The sequence below is a fragment of the Excalfactoria chinensis genome, chromosome 1, assembly GCF_039878825.1.
Source record: "Excalfactoria chinensis isolate bCotChi1 chromosome 1, bCotChi1.hap2, whole genome shotgun sequence".
NCBI lineage: Eukaryota > Metazoa > Chordata > Aves > Galliformes > Phasianidae > Excalfactoria > Excalfactoria chinensis.
Genome location: NC_092825.1, coordinates 110,515,808 through 110,535,755, shown reverse-complemented (window position 1 = coordinate 110,535,755; position 19,948 = coordinate 110,515,808). Strand labels below are relative to the sequence as shown.

At 34.4% G+C, this 19,948-nt stretch overlaps 1 protein-coding gene across 2 annotated transcripts in view; it reads left to right on the top strand.

Annotated features, from left to right (window-relative positions):
• IL1RAPL1 (interleukin 1 receptor accessory protein like 1) overlaps window positions 1–19,948 on the top strand; it is a 659,497-nt gene that overhangs the window by 74,467 nt on the left and 565,082 nt on the right. For both annotated transcript variants that reach the window (XM_072357399.1, XM_072357408.1), the window contains one exon: window positions 5,121–5,226. In XM_072357399.1, coding sequence (XP_072213500.1) covers window positions 5,145–5,226 — 82 coding nt within the window. In that variant the 5' untranslated portion in view covers window positions 5,121–5,144. Of the gene's footprint in view, window positions 1–5,120; window positions 5,227–19,948 lie in introns of those variants that run through there.

The window sequence follows — 19,948 nt, the reverse complement described above, 5'->3', positions numbered from 1 at the left end:
TATACTTCTGTCGTGATTGAGCAAGAAGATGTTTAAAAGACAGTGGCCAACTTCTGTCTGTAAGAGACAGATGTACCTCATAGCTGGAACACGTGCTGTTCAAAGAACACAAGTGTCTCAGGACACATCACAACTGTGCAGGCAGTTTGACTGATAGAGAAAACCTTGAGGAGTTACGTGGGAATGAAGAGGGTGCCCTGCTGACTGGTATCCCACAAGGCAACGTGAGACCACTGGAAAGCAACTGTATTTTATAATGCTCTCATGAAGTTGTTCTTTCTCTTCTCATCATTGGTTCCCCAACATATATGTCAGACAGTTTTCAGCTGACTGTTTTAATTTGTGGAAATCAGTTCAATCTTTTATTCAGTAGTAGATTCACAAGGATATGGTATGATATTTCAGTTATCTGCAATCTGCTACCATTTGTTTCTTTCCTAATAGATAAAGCAATACCCAGAAATTTTGACCACTGACTATAACACAGAAAAGTCACTTAATAACATCATTGGGAACACATTAAGCGATGCAGATAGTGTGGAAGATATATTTGCTAGTTCATCACCTTAAATGCAATTGCTACAATGACATTGTTTTACTAAAAAATGGAAAACAAATTGTAGGCCAGATCATTGTCTAGTTCTGACAATAGGTTTCTTCCTTATAGAATCCTTTTTAACTACTATCTATGCTTAAGCAAAGCATCTTTGTTTGATAAAACTTTTGGGAATATCAGATGATGTTTTTATGCATAGGAGAGTCACAGAATGATGTTAACTAATTCTAGTCAAATAATCATTTCTACAGTATCTTGCATGATGGACAAAGTCCATATCATTAGCAAACTAATCTTATTAACTAATATAGCACTTTCGTGACACCTGAACTTTATAGTTCCAAATTCAACGTGTATAAAGGAATATCCTTCCAAGTTAGAAAGGCAGCACAGGAAGAAGGATGATATTCAGATAATTAGCTGATGGACAGTAGCTAGCATTTATAGACTAATGTTGAAATACAAGCTTGTAAATTTACAGTTGGAGACTGAGCCAGTAGAAGGTTTCCTATATCAATTAAGTATAATTTAGCTTTTGGGAAGGGCCCAAAATGAACATAAGTAAAATTAGGGAAAGAGATTTTTTTTTTTTTTTTTTTTTTTTCTCCTATTTTACTGCCTTATCAGGAATTACTTTACTGTGGTTAATTTAATTTCTGCTGAGCTGTCTTGGGGATCACGTGTGTGAGGTTATGCATTCTTCTCACAGTGAGTATTTATGACACTTAAGAAAAAAAAAATCATGCTTGGCATTACCCCAAGGAACATAAGTATTGAAATACAGCTGTACTTCTATTTCTGACTCAACTGGAAACTGAGATACTCAGCAATACAGATGCTAGAGGCTTCTGTTATTATTGTTTTAAGCGATGACACTTTCTACCAAAAATAATTTTTAAATTTAATAACATGCCCAGTTAAAATGTGTGTGGAATGCCTTTATTTCGAAATATTCAACAGGATTTCATGTTGTGCTTTGTGCAAACAAATAACCCACTGCTGCACTTCTGAAATGGTGAATACTGCACAGAGATGAAAGATACTTCCATTCTTGCAAGTGTATCAAAAAGGGCAAGGAAAAATCCCCGTTTCGAAAATGTAATGTTAGTCTAACATTCACCCGAAGAGTAGGGCAGTCTTGTCGCCAAAGAGCTTGTAAGATATACTGGCATTCAAACAACTTCAGAAGGAGCAATGAATGGTTACAAACTACCATACACTGCCTTACCTTTCTGGAAGATTTAACCAGAAAAAATGGTAAAAAAGCCTTTTGTATGTGCTCATGTCATCTGTATATCTGCCTACTGCTTCCAGAAACAGCAAACTTCTTCTATTTCCATTTTAAATCAGATTTTTTTTTTAAGTAATAAATTCCCACCTGTTTACTAGAAAACAACTAGTAAAAACTAATTGCTGAAAAAGGGGCAGTTTCCAATTCATAAGTTATCACTTAAAGTTAGTGTTAAGAATTTGGTTTCTTAGAATTATGCCTTTTATTTTTCAGTTTAAAACCTAGCAATGCATTACAGAATATAGGCCTCAGACATACTCATTACAGTAGCATAACAATTTTCTGTGCATTATAAGATCCCCTGTGGGATGTTTCTTTTTAATTTCCTTCTGAATTGCTTATTTTAATCTTTGCAAGCAATTTCAACAAGGTGACATTTTCTAGACTAGTCAGTTGCTGAGGCATTCACCTGGAACAGGAGACAAGTGATGTTAAGCACCTGCTTTGAATCAGTCATGAGAATGATGTGAGCTAGGTTCCACAGCTTCCTTAATGACGTCCAAAGGCATAAAGCACAGACTCCACTGAAGCAATTTTTAGCTTGCTTGCATTTTTTATTTTTTTAAATGAAGACAAGGCCAGCAAATAACTTCTGCTGCAGGAAAGGTAATGGGAGCAGAAGGGTTGGAAGACCTTGGGGGAGAACCCGGATATGATCTGCTTTAGTGCTTGTATTGCTTCATGGAGGCATACTTTTTGGTATCTCGGAGACAGCAGCAGACTTTACTTTCTGGGGATTTGCTACAAGCATATTTTTCTTATATCTTTAAGCTAGACCTTAATCTCTGAGAATAAAGAGAATAAATGTAAATGGCTTCTACAGTGGAACCATGTTTTAAATGCAATTAATTGCTATGAGGACTTTTTTTTTTTTTTTTTTTTTTTTTTTTGAATAGGCTTGATAAAATATATGACTGAAATATATATGGACCACAACAAGAATTTAGTTGAAAGAGTTGTTTCTCATTGATATTATTATATTACAAAGGCTTTCTTTTCATGCTTCTTTTACAAATACATATATGCAAACATATAAACATCTATGTGTGTACATGTATGTATTTAGATTTCTTTCAGAGCTATCAGCAATATTGTTTCCTTTTCACAGGTGGTCAATAAAGATGTTTTTGGATCTGCTTTCTCAGTCAGAAGCTATTTACTGAATTTGTAAACATATAATAAGCTCCTGTTGTTCTTTAGACAGTATTTATTAGGCTCATGCAGAGCAAGGTGCTGACTCTCACTAGTACCCTTGAGGTTGAAGATAGCAGCTTCTTGATTTCCTGCAGCATCAGTTAGTGCAATGAGAAATGGGATTTTGATTTCAGAAATGCTTGACTCAAGTCCGTGGTAAACTTTTGCATAATGCTTTGTGATATCTATTCATTGTCTCCTGGAAAATTAAACTTTGTTTCTGGGTTCCAAAATGTTAAGCTTCTATGTCATATATTATGCCCATGGTCACATTATTTATTTAAATAACCTTGACTAAAAATGTTCATATTGCTCCAAATTTAACTTGGAGAAATCCCGTATGTTATGTTTAATTCCTTTGCTGATAGGCAATTTATCCTCTAACTTCTCTAAGGGATATGAATGTGGATACATTTTAGTCTTTAACCTGCAGTGCCAAAGTGCTATAGTTAATTCACAGCCAGTGAATGAGCAAACATACTATTATTTCTTTATATCTCTGTGTTTATAAATATCATTATCAAAAATTTGATGTCAAAATCTGCTGTTTTCAGTCTGTTTTATCACTCATCTTTGATAAAGCCACAGTCATTAGGTTTGCACTTCTCAAATAGCTTGAAATCTAACACTTCTGAAGATAGATTCTTCAGGAGTCATCATTGTTTAAGTAATTCTTCCCATAATGTGTTCTTTTACGCCTCCACTATTTTTTATTTCCAACCTGTTCTCTTCTAAAATAAAGCTATTTTAAGATACTGTTTTCAGAAATGTCTTGGGTACTCAGTAACCTGACTGCCAATGAAAGTGCAAAAGATGCATGATCTCCTTTGAAATCAATCCTTGAACTCTGTGGTTCCTTTTGAGAATGTTTTAAGTTGCTGTACAGTACTGTGATCAACAGAGGTCAATATCAAAACTGCACCAGTTTCATCAGAGTCTTCCTTAGAAATTTCAAGAACCATTGATCACAGTCCTTTCTTTTGTTATATAAGACTTCACATAAAATACATGCTATCATGAGTATACATATACTATACTTTCTAGATGGATGAGATAGAAAGCTAAGCTCCCTTCACAAATTAAAATATTAAAATGTAGGTTGTTAGTCCTAGCAGCCATTTCAGAACAAAGCTGGAGCAATATTATGGCTAGATTACATCCCTACACCCTTGAAATTAACAAATTGTGTGCTCCCTGTTTTCATGTGCTGCTCATAGCATTTACTCCCCTGAGGATGTGTTACATAGAAACAGAAATGTGTAAATGTGGCACCGAGGACATGGTCTTGACTGATCAAAGGAATGGGTTGGCAATTGGACTAGGTGATCTTACAGGTCTTTGTGACTCTGTGAGTAGAAGTGGAAATCTTTGTCTACATATGAAGAGCTGAAGCCTGACCCACAACATGATTTGTCTCTCTCCCTTCCTAATAATGTTCTCATTTGCTACAGCGAATTGTGTTTAATCTTGCTTATATGCTTTTAGCTCATATAGAAGGAACTTATAGGAGTCTCTGGTGGGCTGTTATGCTTCCCTGTTCCCAAGAAGATGGCCAGATTTGTTTGTAATTAATGGCTATTTTCATTGTGAATCTTGTGCTCAGTCCGTAGAATGAATAACTGGAAGAAAACCAGTGCCGAAGGGTATTATTTTCTTTTGTTATTTATTTTTCTTATGTTGGGGAAAGGCAATTACATGATTAAGAGAAAGAAACTGATACTATTTTTTGAAGGTTAGTGAAAACACCAGTTTTCATTTGGTGAATTCATCAAAAATGTTTCAACAGATCTGTTAGAAGGTTTTAGCAGGGGCATGGTGAATTCTCAGTGTATTTACTCAATTAGAACTCCAGCTCTAGATTTAAGTGCAGTGTGTGTACATGTTTTCCTTTAGGTGATTTCAGCTTACTTATTCTTTTCAGCAATAATGAATCATTTTGCTGCATTAAGTTGCTCACAAAGAACTGTATTCAATGTTTCTACTATGCTAGTATTACGATTAATTACAACAAAGTTGTTTCAATACCAACATAAAGCTAATTTTTTTATTTATTTTTTTTTTTCCTTTTTGGTACTCCAGGGAGCAGTCGTGGAAAGAAAGAAGATGAAAGTTCCTATTCCAAACTTGATTCTCTTGTATGCTACTCTAACTCAGAGCTTGAAGGTTGTGACCAAAAGAGGATCAGGTAAGTAAATCTTTATCTCCTCTTACAATATGTTTTGAAAGAAGAAAACCTTAAAATTAACTAATATACACTATGATGTTGTTGTAGTTGTTTGGAGTTTAGTCAAAAAGATTTCAAATTCTGCAGCAAACAATTTAGCAAATTCCATATTAGACTATATTGTATAGCATGGACTTTATGGAAAATTAAAATAACAGTTCATCTGCTAAAGGAGAATATTGTTGTTTCCACCCCATTATATCCCCAGGATTGTTTAGCTTACTTAAAGACTTGCTAGCTGTCACTGAGCTGCTGTACTTTAATGTGAGCAGTTTATCTGTTTGACTACATACTTTATGCTGAAGAATCTCTTGGATATGCAGTTCACATAGCTTTGGCTTAGTCTGTTTTTATAATAATTAAAAAAGATTAATCAGATTAATCACGTTAAATTTAATACATTTAATAACTGTGAAAAGTGAATAAGAAAAAACATTATTTTTTTTTTCATGGGGCTACCAGGTATGTTGTAAAAGAGATTCGTGCAACAAGGAGAATACAGGTGCCTTTTTGGGAATCCAGCAGAGGGTGATATATTTGCCCATTGTCTTTCATAGTGTTTCTGTTTGTATGTTTAAAAATTAAAAAAAAAAAAAAAAAAAAAAAAAAAAGAACTTCGATACTGAGACGATCGTTGTTTTTTTTTTTTTTTCATCATGAAGTTCTAACTTCCCCCTCTATTCCTTTTCATTGGATAATAGAAAATTTGCTGGCTAATATTTCTGCAAAGTCTTTGATCTGCGGGTATAAGGAAACTAAATCCTTGATGGATGGATCCCACGTTGATAGGATTAATGAATTTTGTTGTAACTAGTTATTTTGCTTTTGTCATTTGATTGCTTTAGGTGGCTTTTGTTGTACTGTTCTAGAAGTCTGGCCTTGATTTATTTATTTATTTATTTTCTTTTTCTTTTATCTGTTTCCAGCTGGAGTTGGCTGCCAGCAATACTTGTAATAGTAAAGAGATGCTTAGGGAGATCTTTGTACATCTTGGGCAACAGTTGAAATAACATCTTGCATTTTCAATAGATTCTACTTGTAACATATGAAACTAGTTCTGTTTTCAATGTTTTAATGACTGAGGAAAGGAAAGTAAGGAGTACTGCTCTAATCTTAAAATATTTCTCAGTCAAGACTTGAGACTATGGTATATTTAAGCTCAAGAAGACTGGATTCTGTTCACTATGTGCAGAACAAAGGAGCTGGTGATGAGATGATGTATTTGCAACATGACATCTACCTAGACAGAAATCATTTGAATGTGTCTGGGTGAGGTTGTTCTTTTTGATCACAGTTGAGCGTTTGTGAGCTTTCAGGTGAGGTTTCTTAATCCAAATGTAGTTTATACAGTCAGTATCAGTCCCCTTGAAGTAATTTTTACCATGATAGCCTTTTTAAAAAGAAGCAAAAAAGCAGACAGTTATAAAATACTTGCCACTTCAACGTGACAATAATAAAAACTGAAGTTTTCTTTGCACTTTATTTCATTCTTTTTGTTTATATCATCTTTCTGAGGAAAAATTGAAGGAAAACCGTTAAATATTCATTTTAATGTCTGTTTGGGAAAGCTATGTAATTGATGTTCAGACAAAGAAAAGAAGACTTTTAGGAAACAAGATTCATTTATGTGTACTGTGACATTATTTTTTTTCTTCCTGGAGGTAATCTATTTATAGTTATATGTAAGGAAGAAACATATATAGTGCAACATGAGCATATTAATCAGTGGCAGCGTATGGTGAGGTTTATATATATTTAGTTGTATGTATTTCATTCTGCCCCATGGATCAAAGGTTTGGCTGTGGCTTACTTTTATTCTTTACTGTGTCTCTTGGAATCTCGTTATATATGACTGAAGTGTGATTTTATTTCAAAGTTGAATGCAGCTGTCCTTCTCCGATTTCTTTAATAAGGATTGAATATGGGAGCAAAATAGAAAACTGTAATGCTTTAATATAGACAATTTTTGAATGAAAACAAGAAAACATAACCTTTCATTTGGAATTTATTGTGACGTAATTTTGGAAGTGTAATGAATCAAGACTAAACCAAAATTGAAGCATGATGTAAATGTTATTTTTAATTGAAGAAGTGGAGGCTTCAAAACAATATCTTTTATATACTTTTTTAGAATAATGATTTTTTTTTTCCATAATAAATGAGTACTTGCTTTTAATGGTGTCATGCCATGCACTTCTACCCTCTCTTATAATAGCATATTTTCATAGTAATGTAAATATGGAGAAATAATAGCCATTTTTTACAGATATATTACTTTTGCTGTTATGAATCAAAACAATGTATTAAGAGTGAAGAAGTTGTTGCACTGGTATTCTCAATGATGGTATTTACTGTGGCTGGTTCTTTCTTATTTTTGTTAAGCTTATTTCTAAATATCAAATCTGAAACTAATTTAATGTTTCTTATATATGTGACCTCTCTCTTTTGTTTTTTAAATGAGATCTATTCTTGAAAATATGCCTTCTCTTTACTTCTGGTTGGATTTCTCCTGCTAGGGTCATTTTATGTAAGATTCTTATCATCTATACTAAAATGATAGTGATTAGTAAATTTAAGTCTGAGTTTCTTCATCTGATATAAGTGCATTTATAAGTGCACTGTTCTGATCTGTCAAAAATATGAAAACCTACCTTCAGAAAGTTGGTGAGAATTCATATCATGCCAAAAATGTGAAAGTATTTGCAGGTTCAAATTCTGTTTGTTATTTAATGTATAACAACTCTGACCATCTACTAGCATTCAGCATTTAAGTTACATCCCGTAATTTTATTTTTGTCTGTGCTTCTTGTTGACTGAAAAAGCAATAGTAATGTAAGAGAAGGTTTAGATTATGCTGCACTGGTCCAAACATTTGGTCATAAGAGTTGTCGTTATGCCAAACATTTGAATGATCTTATTTAGAGTCAATCTGGATCTTTCACAAACAGTAGAGCAATTATAGACCTGTTCTACCATTGTGTGGTATTCATCAGTTAAATATAGTAAGTGTGTATAGGGAAAAGTATTAATGATATATTTATTACATTTTCATTAAAACGTGTTTTAAATTAGCTGGCTCTTAGCTGTGTGATATACTCATGTAACACTTCAACTTTTATATTTGATTGTTTCTATCTGACAGAACATCCATCAGATATTTTCTGATTATTAAAATACATTTCTATAAGGCAGTGAACAATTTCAATTGACTCTAACATAAAATGGATTCATTTTATATTTTGAGTACTTAGTAACTGTGTTAACATTAAAAAAAAAAAAGTCTTTGTGTAATAGTTATATTAATATGTAAAAACTGTGGAATAAACATATTCCTATATATCCAAGTGTGCCAGTTAGTAAGGCTTAAATGCATCTATACTTTTCCTGTCAATTTTATTTGAATGCACAACTCTAAGTTTTAATGCCTTGTCAGGCAAGGAGGAAAAGATCCCTCATCTTTAGCTTTGCCATTCCAAACATTGACTTAGAAGCAGTACTTAACAGCTTTTTGAAGTATTTTGCTTACATTTCTAAAGGTTTTCCTTCTGCAATTTTTCTTCAAATTATCCTATATTAGTTTGAACTAAGTGGATTATTTTATCCATTCCTTTTACATCCTGAGTAAAAAAATGTTTCTTAAAGGCTGTTCTTCTTAGACCAAGTGATATATGACTGCTAACTAGTTGTGAAGAATTTTTTTTTTGCATATTAACTACCTAATGTTCACCAAACAGGCTAGGAAAGGGAGCTTCTGTAAGAGATTATTCTTTTCCATCATTGTCTCAAAGCTTGCTGAGGACACAGATGGAGAAGTCCAGGCAGGTCTAGCTCAAAGATGGCAAAATCTTTTGTCTGAATATTTGCAGGCCAAGGGCAACAAGAGTGAGATAAACACAGCATAATGGCCAGGAAGCAGTCTTTTATGGGGGCTTATCTTGAGGGAAATATCCATCTGGGGGGGTGGGAGGGGCTGCACATGGCTCTTACCCAAGCACCCAGGAATGCCATGTTGGTAGAAGAGGAATTAATTTAAAAAAAAAAAAAAAAAAAAAAAAAGGGACTGTCACAAATTAGACCCCATCGTTTTCGGGTCTTAAACAATTTATTAATTTGAGTAAGCAAACACAAGCAAAAACAGCACTGGGCGGCCCAGGAAGTCGCAGCTCCGCATGTGGCGTGCGATCTTCACCTGCTGGCCCCTGGCTTTTATAGTCTCTTAGTTCTTCTGAATGGTTGGCGTGTCAGACCTCTATGACTGCGCTCCCTTTTTGTTGCTGGGTGCCTCTGCTGCCTGTCCTGAGCCCGCCCAATCTGGAGCAAGGGGGGGGGAGCGAAGTGGCAAAAGCAGGATGCTCAGGCATGCTCGTGTTCCCGCAGGGGTGTTTACAAGACCTGAAAGCTCACTCAACCCCACACCCGTACAGCCCCTCAGCAACATCCCCCTCCCCAGTACAATGAACAAACATTCATAAACTTTATTGCACTAACAACCATGAGGACAAGTCTTTGACATCTGATTCCTCGTGATGTGATGCATGCTGAAGAAGAAGATGTGTCTGACATCACATGCTTCACGACATGTTACCTACCTGCTGATGGTTACTTCTGGGTCAACTACCTGAGGCCTGCCACTTCCTCCTAGACTCTGTTGCTTTACCTGCTTGCTGCCCAAGGCTGGCCACTCTGCTGTTTTCCCCCACTGCATTTTAGCCTTAGACCATCTGAACGGCTTGCAACAGGATGCTGCTGGATCCTCGTGGTGATTATCCCCGCTTTACTCAATTCTTGCTTCTATCTTTTCTGTCACCCGCTTCCCCTTCCTCATCATCCTAATTTGTAGTTGCCAACTTCCCCTTCCCTATCTCCCTGATTGATTAAGATTTGTAATAAACTGGTTGAACCAACATTTGAATTGTTATTTCTTAATCTCATGTTGGGTGTACGTATATCAAAGAACCTCCTCTCTCTCCAGTAAATTGGAGCGAGATAGCTTCTTACTGATCCATGCAGATTTTTTCTCTGTAATATGTAAGCTAAATAAAATACTAGAATATACCATTCCATCTTGTGATTTTTATTTATTTTTTTTTTACCAAGGTTGCTGAACAGAGGATTTGTTTTTAGTATTAAATAATCTTCAAAAGGGGTGGGAGGAATGAGGGGGAAAAAGTTTATTAAAAAACAAACAAACATATTTTAACCTCGTTGTATAATTAGGCAATTAGAATATTGACATTTTAGACACTAATAGCAATTTGATGTCATCTTGTATCAAAAAAAGTAGAGAGTTTACTGTTTTCTGTTTTCCACTGTTTTTCTGCTGATTGTGTCATGCGGAGTTAATGAAGGAGCTATATTCTGTACTCAGTTGTGCGAAGGGAAATCTTGTCATATTTATTCTATGATAGAGATTAGTTTTTACTGAGAGGACAGTCTCTTCCATGATGGTTTATCAGGAGATGTACAGGGTCCCTCATATCATTATTATGAGTTTGAAGTCTGCACATGTATTATTCATGTAGGAAAATTTTTTTTTCTCTTTTAATATATAGTACTTTTTTGTCTGAGCTACGAGTAATGAACATGGGTGGTTGTAGCCATACTTATATGGAGCATTATGAACTTCATGAAAACAAAAATTCAAATTTTGACTTTGCAACCCTTGTTGATTTTTCTTAATTATTATTATTATTTTATTTTTTTTTACAACTAGGGAAATTCAGAGGAACAGAATGGAAATATATATAAAAATCAAGTAATTATTTTGCTTGAATGATTTTGTACACTTTAACAACCATTAATAGACATTTTCCTAAATTATGCCCCTTTGAATTTTTAGGAATGATTTCTTACATAAGTCTATTTTAGACCATAATACCAGTTATATAGTGAATATCTCAGTACAAATGAGACTCTTATTTTCTTTTTCTAAAACATTTCCTTTATCTGGAAGCAGAACAAATGATCTTTTAGCAATGTTGACCTTAGCATCAAGAAAGCCAGGATTTTTTTTACCATGTGACAAATACCATGATGAGTGTTCAACAACTGATAATAAATAATATATAAATGCATAGAATAAAAATTCTTCACCTTAGCTATATGTAATGAATTTATCTATGATATTCAAGACAGCTTTGAGAACACTTTCAAAGGAAAAATACCTGTTCCGTTTGGTTTAATTGCTTGTACCTAGCAATTGAATTAGCTCCATTCTACAATAAAGCAGGTAATAACAATTAAATATATATAATCCAGGTTATCCGGATTTTCATTTCTTTGAGAAACAGGAATCTGGTACCCATTAGTTGAGTGTCTGTATATTTTCTGGGTGGTGGTTTTTTTTTTTGTTTGTTTTGTTTTGCTTTGTTTTGTTTGTTTTTGAGACCTGGTAACCCAACTGCATATTACTATATAACTGCCATTCTGTTCTTCTGAGCATCTTTCTATCAGTGGTGTCATTCTGTTTTTCATTCTGTCTGTGGTTTGTTTGCCTCAGCATTTTCTTTTGGAATCTAGTCAAAAGGAAATTAGTTCATACTGAATCTGATATCCACTGAATAGTAATCAGATGGTTCAAAAATTAAATGAGGAGATGTTAATATATTTGTTTGTTCTTGTTTTTTTCTGCACAATTTATAGACTCATGTATGGTACTCCCAGTGCACTGAGGTTGGAGCAAAGCATTTACAATGATTAAGAGACAAGTTTCTTGTGAAGCACAGGAGTTTGTGTCAATTAATATTAATGGCCTCTAGCTGTTGTTTACTCTGTTACAGAATGTTAGTTTTTCGTTATTAATTGATGGGTCTTGTGGCCTTTTGGGTGGTTACACAGAAGCTAAGCCTGTCCATGTCTATCTGACATGTAAGATTAACTTCTATGAGGGAGGAGTCTTCTGCAGTTGAACAGTTAAAAGTACTATCACTGCTGTGAAAATCCTTTTTCTCTGTTTAGTGACAAGAAGCAGAAAGTTGTCACGATTAAGTCCTAACAAATACGAACGGACCTTATTGGATTTAAGGGATTCAGGAGGACAATCTTACTTATACCATTACCTTGTTAAGAAGTTAACATTATTTTATATGAAGACTGTTTCAAAATGCTTGCTTTGAATTGGCATCATAATACTCACTTGTTCTGTATGTGAAACTGAATGAGGAAAACAGTGAACCGCTTTTGTATTTGAGGCAGAAGGGAGAGAAAGATCAAGGGAGCAGTCTTATGTAGACAGCGGAAGTATCCACCTCCCCATTCTATAGCCAAAACTGGCAATGTGGTTTATTCCAGGTTCGATAATGATCCTTGCTGAGGAAAAAGTCAGTTTTTTTGTTTGTTTGTTTGTTTTTCCTTTGTCTGTGAATCATTGGAGAAAGAAGTTAACAATTAATGTATGTAGTAATATTAGTGTATGGTTTGAAACTTATTTTTGTGTTTATGCTCGAGTACTGTGTCCAGTTTTGGGCCCCTCACTGTAAGAAAGACATTGACGCCCTGGAATATGTTCAGAGGAGGGCAACAAAGCTGGCGAGGGGTCTGGAGCACAGGACATATGAGAAGAGGCTGAAGGAGCTGGGAATGTTCAGTCTGGAGAAGAGGAGGCTGAGGGGAGACCTTATTGCTCTCTATAACTATCTGAAGGGAGGTTGTAGTGAGCTGGGGTGATTCCTTGGTGATTCTGTGATTCTATGATTCTATGTCAAGATGAGAAGCAATGATGCAGTTTGTTGGGAGTTAGGAGCTGTATTATTAGGGAAGAAGCCAACATAATTCTGAGCCATTCTGAGAGGATCTAGGCGATTAGAAATGACTGCATCACCAGCACAGACCCTTTGTGATGCATTTCTTATTTTGGAGATGATGAATACAGTGACTGTTACTTGTTCTGTGAGCATTTATGAACAGGATGGCTGACATTTTAAAGTAGTTATATGACCTTTTATTGTTGCTGGGATCCATACGAGTACTTTCCAGAGTCTGGAGAGATGTTGAATAGTATCATGGTATGTGAAAAGACTGTGTAGAATCAAAGGGTCAGTGTTTTATAGTATGCTGTATGTATTTAGAAATGAATAATAATAGTAAAAAGACAAAATATAAAGCCAAGAGGACAGCAATAGATATTCTTATGTAGTTTGTTCACTGAGTTTTAGTGGCTATTTAGAATGACTCTGCTTCCATGGTTCCTGTTGACTGTAGGGAATTGTTAACAGGAGTTTTGCTGATTGGCATCTGTTGGCAAGTGGCCTAGAAGATGTAAAGGAACAAGTGACCTTTGATCAGAAGATTTATTTATTTGAATATTACGCTGTCACTTTTATGTAGAATAATGACTGTGGAGAGTAAGGAGACTGAAAACCCTCAAGGACAAGTAATGACCAACTGATAGATGTCTCTTTTTTATTTAAGTGTAGTCAGCTGTGAAATATTAAAATAAAGAAATAAGAGTTGTGATAATAAGGTTTGCCCATTAGAATATGTTTTGTTGCTACACATAAAGCAAACTAAAATTGATGAAATGTCCTAGATTAAAATGCTTACTGTTTTGTTCCTTCTGAAAGACTGAGGGAGGAAGCGCTATCCATGCAGCATGCACAAAGACTTGTCAAAAATAGCTAAGCGTGAAAAGAGGAGGCTGTCCTTCAGGCTCCAGGACTGAATTGTTTGGCCATTCTTGCTCAAAGTAGTTTTTCTTATTACTGTCTGTAATTCAAATGTGAAATACGCAACATCTGTCATTACCATAAGATTAAAAAAAATCTGTTTTTCAAAAGAGCTTTTGTGTTTCTATTGGGTTTGTGTTTTGTTTTTGTTGTTTTTTTTTTTTTTTTCTTTTTTATTTTTTATTTTTTCTTTTTTTCCCCCCTGTGATGGTAAATTACAACATAGTAATGTTATTTGAAAGTTGAATGCTCCTGTAGTTTGAATATCTTGCACTAAACACCTAACTCATTTCAGGAAACTGTCAGGTGTATGGATGCAAAGCAGCCAATTGTATTGAAGCAATCTGCAAATTCATATGGAGTAGCTTACTTCCACAAATGACTTTTTCATCCTTGGCAAAAAGGAGTGATTTTTCCAGACTTTTAAATCAATTGCAATTCTATTTGAAATAATTCCAACTGATAATTCCCATTTTAATTATAGAGTCATTTAGGTTGGAAAGGACTTAAGATCATCTAGTCCAACCCTGCTGATGCAGGCAATGTCAGCTAGAGCAGCTTGCTCAGCACTACATCCAGTTAAGTTAATTCAAGACTGTTTTTTAAGCACTTTCTTTTTAAGGGAGTTGATGTGAGCCTTTTGGAGACTATATCTACATGTCCTACAGTGCAATCCATGACCCCCATTTTCCTAATTCAATCTGGTTCATCTTTTGTAGTGATTTGCCTTATCTGTCTTCTGGTAGAAATCACATGTTAAGGGTGATACTTCTGAGTTGCTCTAATGTAGAGTTGTGATACTGCAAGGGTATACTTTCAGTTCTTGTCATGTTTTAAAATTTGACTTAACCTGGAAGCAGTGTTAGTTAAGATTGCTTGGTTACCTGTTCAGGTTCGTTTATTTTCACAGTCAGATTAATTAATTAAATTAACAAATGTTCATATTCTGTTTAAACTTAAGCCAATAAACAGTTCATATTAAGCTGTGTGGAATAATGATTGTCTATATTTGCATGATTTACTGTTCTCCTGTAAGATCATTTTTAACTAGAGATAATACTCTTGAAGATATAAGAAGCACTGTATTTCCTTGTAGGAAAAAATTCTACTGCTGAGCATTCTGCGTTCATGCATTTTTATGTATTCACTATATACTCACTATGATCAGTTCGTAAGTTATGTTCGTGGTATTGTGTAGAATAAAGACAATGACTGAATAATACTAGAAACCCTAAATATTGGATCTTAACATCAACAACTTGCAGGAAAATAGCAACCATACTTTGGCTGTTCAGATCAGAAGACTACACCCTGAAGGAAAGCTGATATTTTTTTTAAGGTACGTGGTTGGCTTGTCTGAAACCAAATCTTCTGCCAGATGTCCATGACTATATAATCTAAAGTGAATGCTGAAGGCAAAACAAAGAGACAGGCAAGGAACAATGAAATTCTGCCTACCTACCTGTCTGTCTACAAATGTTTCCTTGCTATGAAGAAAGGCCCAATTTTCTCCTAGGGATCCCTGCCCCAGTAGAGACGCTATTAAGCATAAGTGGGTTTATGGCTATGGCACCACAAAGAGGAAGTGAAAATATGGAGAGTTACAGAATGATAGAGGTTAGAAAGGACCTCTGGAGATTGAGTCCAGTTCCCTAGTAAAGCAGGTTTCCTACAGCAGATTGCACAGGAAAGCATTCAAATGGGTCATAAATCTCTCCAAAGAAGAAGAGTACACTGTTTCAATAGGCAGCGTGTTCCTGTGGTCTGTCACTCTCATTATAAAGAGGTTTTTCCTTGTGCTTATGGAACTCTGTGTGTTCTGGTTTCTGTCTGTTGCCCTTTGTTCTGTTGCTGAAAACTCTGAGCACTTTGCAGTCAAAAGGTGTGGGCTGTATTTGATAAGGAGTCGAACTGCTTTTTCTAGGAGTTAATTTTGGGAGGGGCCTTCTGCTATTCCATGTTGTTAGTTGTTGTGTTGTCATTCCACTGACTGTGTAAGACCACTCTGTGCACTTTCCAACACTTGCATTTTTGCACTGTAGATTTATTTTTGCCCTTGGCAAAAGCCTATGAAATATATTTTACATTTTTTGTAATCAAACTTTAAGCATTCAGTTTCTAGGAAACTGAGTAAGGATCAGTAACATTTCTGAGACAATTATTCAGCAGAAAAATCAGTTGGTGTTATTTATTTTCCAGATACGCATGCATTCATTTTATATTTCACCACCAGCTGTGGAGTTTGCAGAACGGGGCTGTTAAAGGATGAAGTTGTAAGAAATTTACAACAAGACTAAAAGTCATTGAAGAAATTGGGGCAAATCATACTTGTTTTATTTATTTATTTATTTATTTTTTCCCCTGGCAAAAGTAGCTATCCTGGAGAGAGAAGGAGAAAAGGAGCAAACTGAAATGACTCATCCAAAATATTACCCATAACTTAATTCATTCAAATACAGAACATTAAACTTGCACAATTTTAGTTTCTTGATAGATTTGCAGTGAGATTTTTTCTGTGCCATCATTTAACACCTTAATCTACTGTCTTCTGAGTACCTCAAGTTCATATATGTACTTTTTTTCAGCTCTCGTATAGTATCTAAATGCTTAGTTATGGATCAAAGTCTGAATGTAACAAAAACTTGCAAGAACCTACAGAGGAAAAAAGAAAAAGCCATAAGCATTATTTTCCATGTAAACTACTTTGGAAACACATACCTTATCTGCAGTCTAGACAGTCTTAACAGATGAGTTCTAAGCACTTAAATTAATATGCCACTTAGAAGTATTTAGACTTGTGCTGGGTAGATTTCAGAATTCAGATTATCAGAATTCAGATTTGGTGAGGCCAAAACAGAAGTTTGGAGAATAGCATTGCTAATAGTCTATTACTCTGTTGCTGTATTAGTCATTAAAGTGCAACGTCACACAGAACAGTTGTAGGAAGGCGAAAAACTTTTTCACACTATTGAGTTAAATTGTCAGATGTCTGTGCAATAGGATAAATAAAATGAAGTGACTTAACAGACATTAGTTTTTTCACAGTGTCATTTAACAATCTACAGATTTTTCAGTATAAGAGTTTACCACAACAGTACACCAACGTGCTAAAGGTCAGTGCCTCTTCTCCACTGCTGACAAAGACATAAGCTTCTATGAAAAAAAAGGTAATTTCCAGATTGTAGAACAGTGAGTGAATTCCAATGTCATTGCACTTCCCCAGTGCCTAGAGAAGTTGTAAGGTCTCCTTCAAAGTAAGATTTAAATAAAAAGCAATTGTCCTTGCCATTGTCTGACTAATGTCATGCCATAGGACAAAACTGAAGTAATTGAAAGTTTTGTCATATTTAACCAGCTATTTAACTTGCTTTATTCACTTGTGATGTTGTATCATTTTGCCAGTGGTAAGACTTGTGTAATACACCTGCATTTCAAAGTAGGTCATGTGAGGTCATAGATGTAGAAAGAGAACATGTTTTGTGTATGTTTGGTATTGAAGTAAGTTATGCTAAAACATTTCTGAGTTGATACCAACTCTAGAGAAGGTGCTGCACTTAGGTTTTCTGATAACTAATACATAAAAATGCTGTTTCTTTCCAGGGGAATGATTCTGTTTCCAACTCTTCTTGAAACATACCATTCTTTAGAGTTGTTTTCTCACTGTTAATATATTGTGTGTTTAAGATGTCTAAAATTTCACTTTCTGATAAGCCTAGGAATGAGGTTCAAAGAAAATAATGAAGCCTTGTATTAAGACTCCAGAGCTAATAACTTAGGGGAAAGGTTAGTTTCTTAGTTGTTCCATTTTAGCTCTTTCTCTAAAAGCTAGCTGAAAGAGAGAAGTGTTTTGAGCAGAACTGTAATTTTATTTAAACTGAAAATCAAGTTTAGCTAGCTTTCTAATACGCAGTTGCAAGTATTAGTAATATATAGCAACTGCTGTTGTGCCATACAGTTTTGAAAAGATGCAATTCTCTGTGGTTTTTTTTTTTTGCTTGTGACAAAGATGATTTGTTAACCTCCCAAGGTTTTACAATCCTTTTTTTTTTTCTACTGTAATTACTTCAAAGTAATTAATTTAATTTGTGCTTTACTGGGTTGCCTTCATTAATAGTTTCATTGCAAATTGTTCTTTATTTTCTGTCCCATTCACTTGATCTTAATTTCTAGGCCAAGTATGAAGCCTGTGAATCTATTCTTTCTTTTACTGTAAAGGTCAGGCATCAACTTCTGCCCCACACTAGAGAACAGATGAGTATGCTGTGTATGCTTCCTTCACAGTTTCATTGCTGTAATGAATTCTCAATGATAAGTTGTGTGGGAGTCACTTCTGCTTATCTTATCAGAGGAAAGGTGAATGTGCTTTACTTTTTTTCCTATTTTGAAGTCCTATTTATTTCTTACTGGGCTTTATTGCATATTTGTTGACTTTTTTGGAACCAGTACATTTTGGGGGAAGTTAAATCTGATGACGAAGTAGTTTTTTGAATTAAAGAAACATTGAATTTTTAAAATGAACTGTTACAAACTGCCTTTGTATGTGAAAAAATATGTAAGTTAATTTTCATTTGAACAAGATAAAATGAAGAAAATATTGAATCTATCACAAATTATTTTGTAGTTTTGTAACTTTTACTAAAACAGAAAGACAAGATCTTCCTAATTTATTTATTTATTTTTCTGAATACATTCTATATTAGTGATGTTTAATTTATTTTCAAGATACTTTTTCAATTCAGAATACAAAGAAAAACAGTGTTATCTTTCCTATTGGTAAGTTGTGCATACTGTCTAGCTTTCAGTCCTGAACCTGAAGTTGTCAATAGGGAAAAAGCATGCAACAGCATTAAGGATGGAAAAAAATAAATCAGTCAAACAGAAAATACTCTGAAAAACAGTTCAGGAAGTACTGCATTTTATTTTTGCAGTCATTGCTGTTTCTTTTATGTTATTGATTTGCTTTTGGATTGTTTTGCTTTGGATTTTTGTTGCATCTTATGTTGCTGGTTTGTTGTTTGTTTGTTTCAGATTATCAATTACTGTTTTTTCTCACATCTGTAATAATCTAGGTTTTTATTTCAGTGGTGCAGGCTCATTTAATTATTGTCAACTTTTTTTTTTTTTTTTTTTTTTTTTTTTTTTTTTTTTTTTCCTGATGTCTTATTTTCAGCAAAAAGTCTGATCTCTGTGTAGCTGTTGGATAATTCTCTCAGTGTAACTTAGTAAAATCATTTGTTGCTGATTACTTAACCTAAGCAAGACATCCATATTTTGACAATCCGAATTTCTGTTCTACTATACATTGAAAACTGGTGATGCATTTTGCCACATTCAATGCATTTTTATTTCCAACCTGTTGAAGCTGAATGTTTCATAAAACATCTTTCAGTACTTGAAAAGACTGCAACTTGTGATTATAAATACATTTGGATAAGAAGAAATAAAATAGAAAAATAGAATGAGGTTCTTGGTGTGTGGAAAACTTTAGAGTTTTTAACATTGCAGACTGCAAAGTCATACAGTTATAGTTCTTATTGCTTTTGTTTTTGATAACAAGGTCGACTGATAAAATTAACCTGCAGTAAAATTCAGAGAAAATATGAAAACAACCCAAAACCTAAGTTGATGAAAATATATATTTTCAATATTATTATTTTTTATCTATTTGATAAAAGATCGAGTGATTTTTTTTATTTGTTTATTTATTATGGCTTGCTTTGAAATAGTTGTACAAAACTGTTCTTGGCTACAGTTCATGTTTGTTTTTGATCTAAAATTGAAATATTTGTTTAAATGGTACATTTGGATTGTTCTGAATGGGACATTCCATCTTCTAATACCTTCCACAGGATCCTGCTGGGTATGCACTGGATACTCTGGGTGTGAGCTCAATGATGTATCTTTGAGAGGGTGGTCAGGTTTTACAGGGTTTCTTTTATTTTAGTTTTGTTTTCCTTCTGAGGCTAATCTTCAAGGGAACTAGTTTATCAGCTGAGAACCTAGTGACAAGTTATTAAATT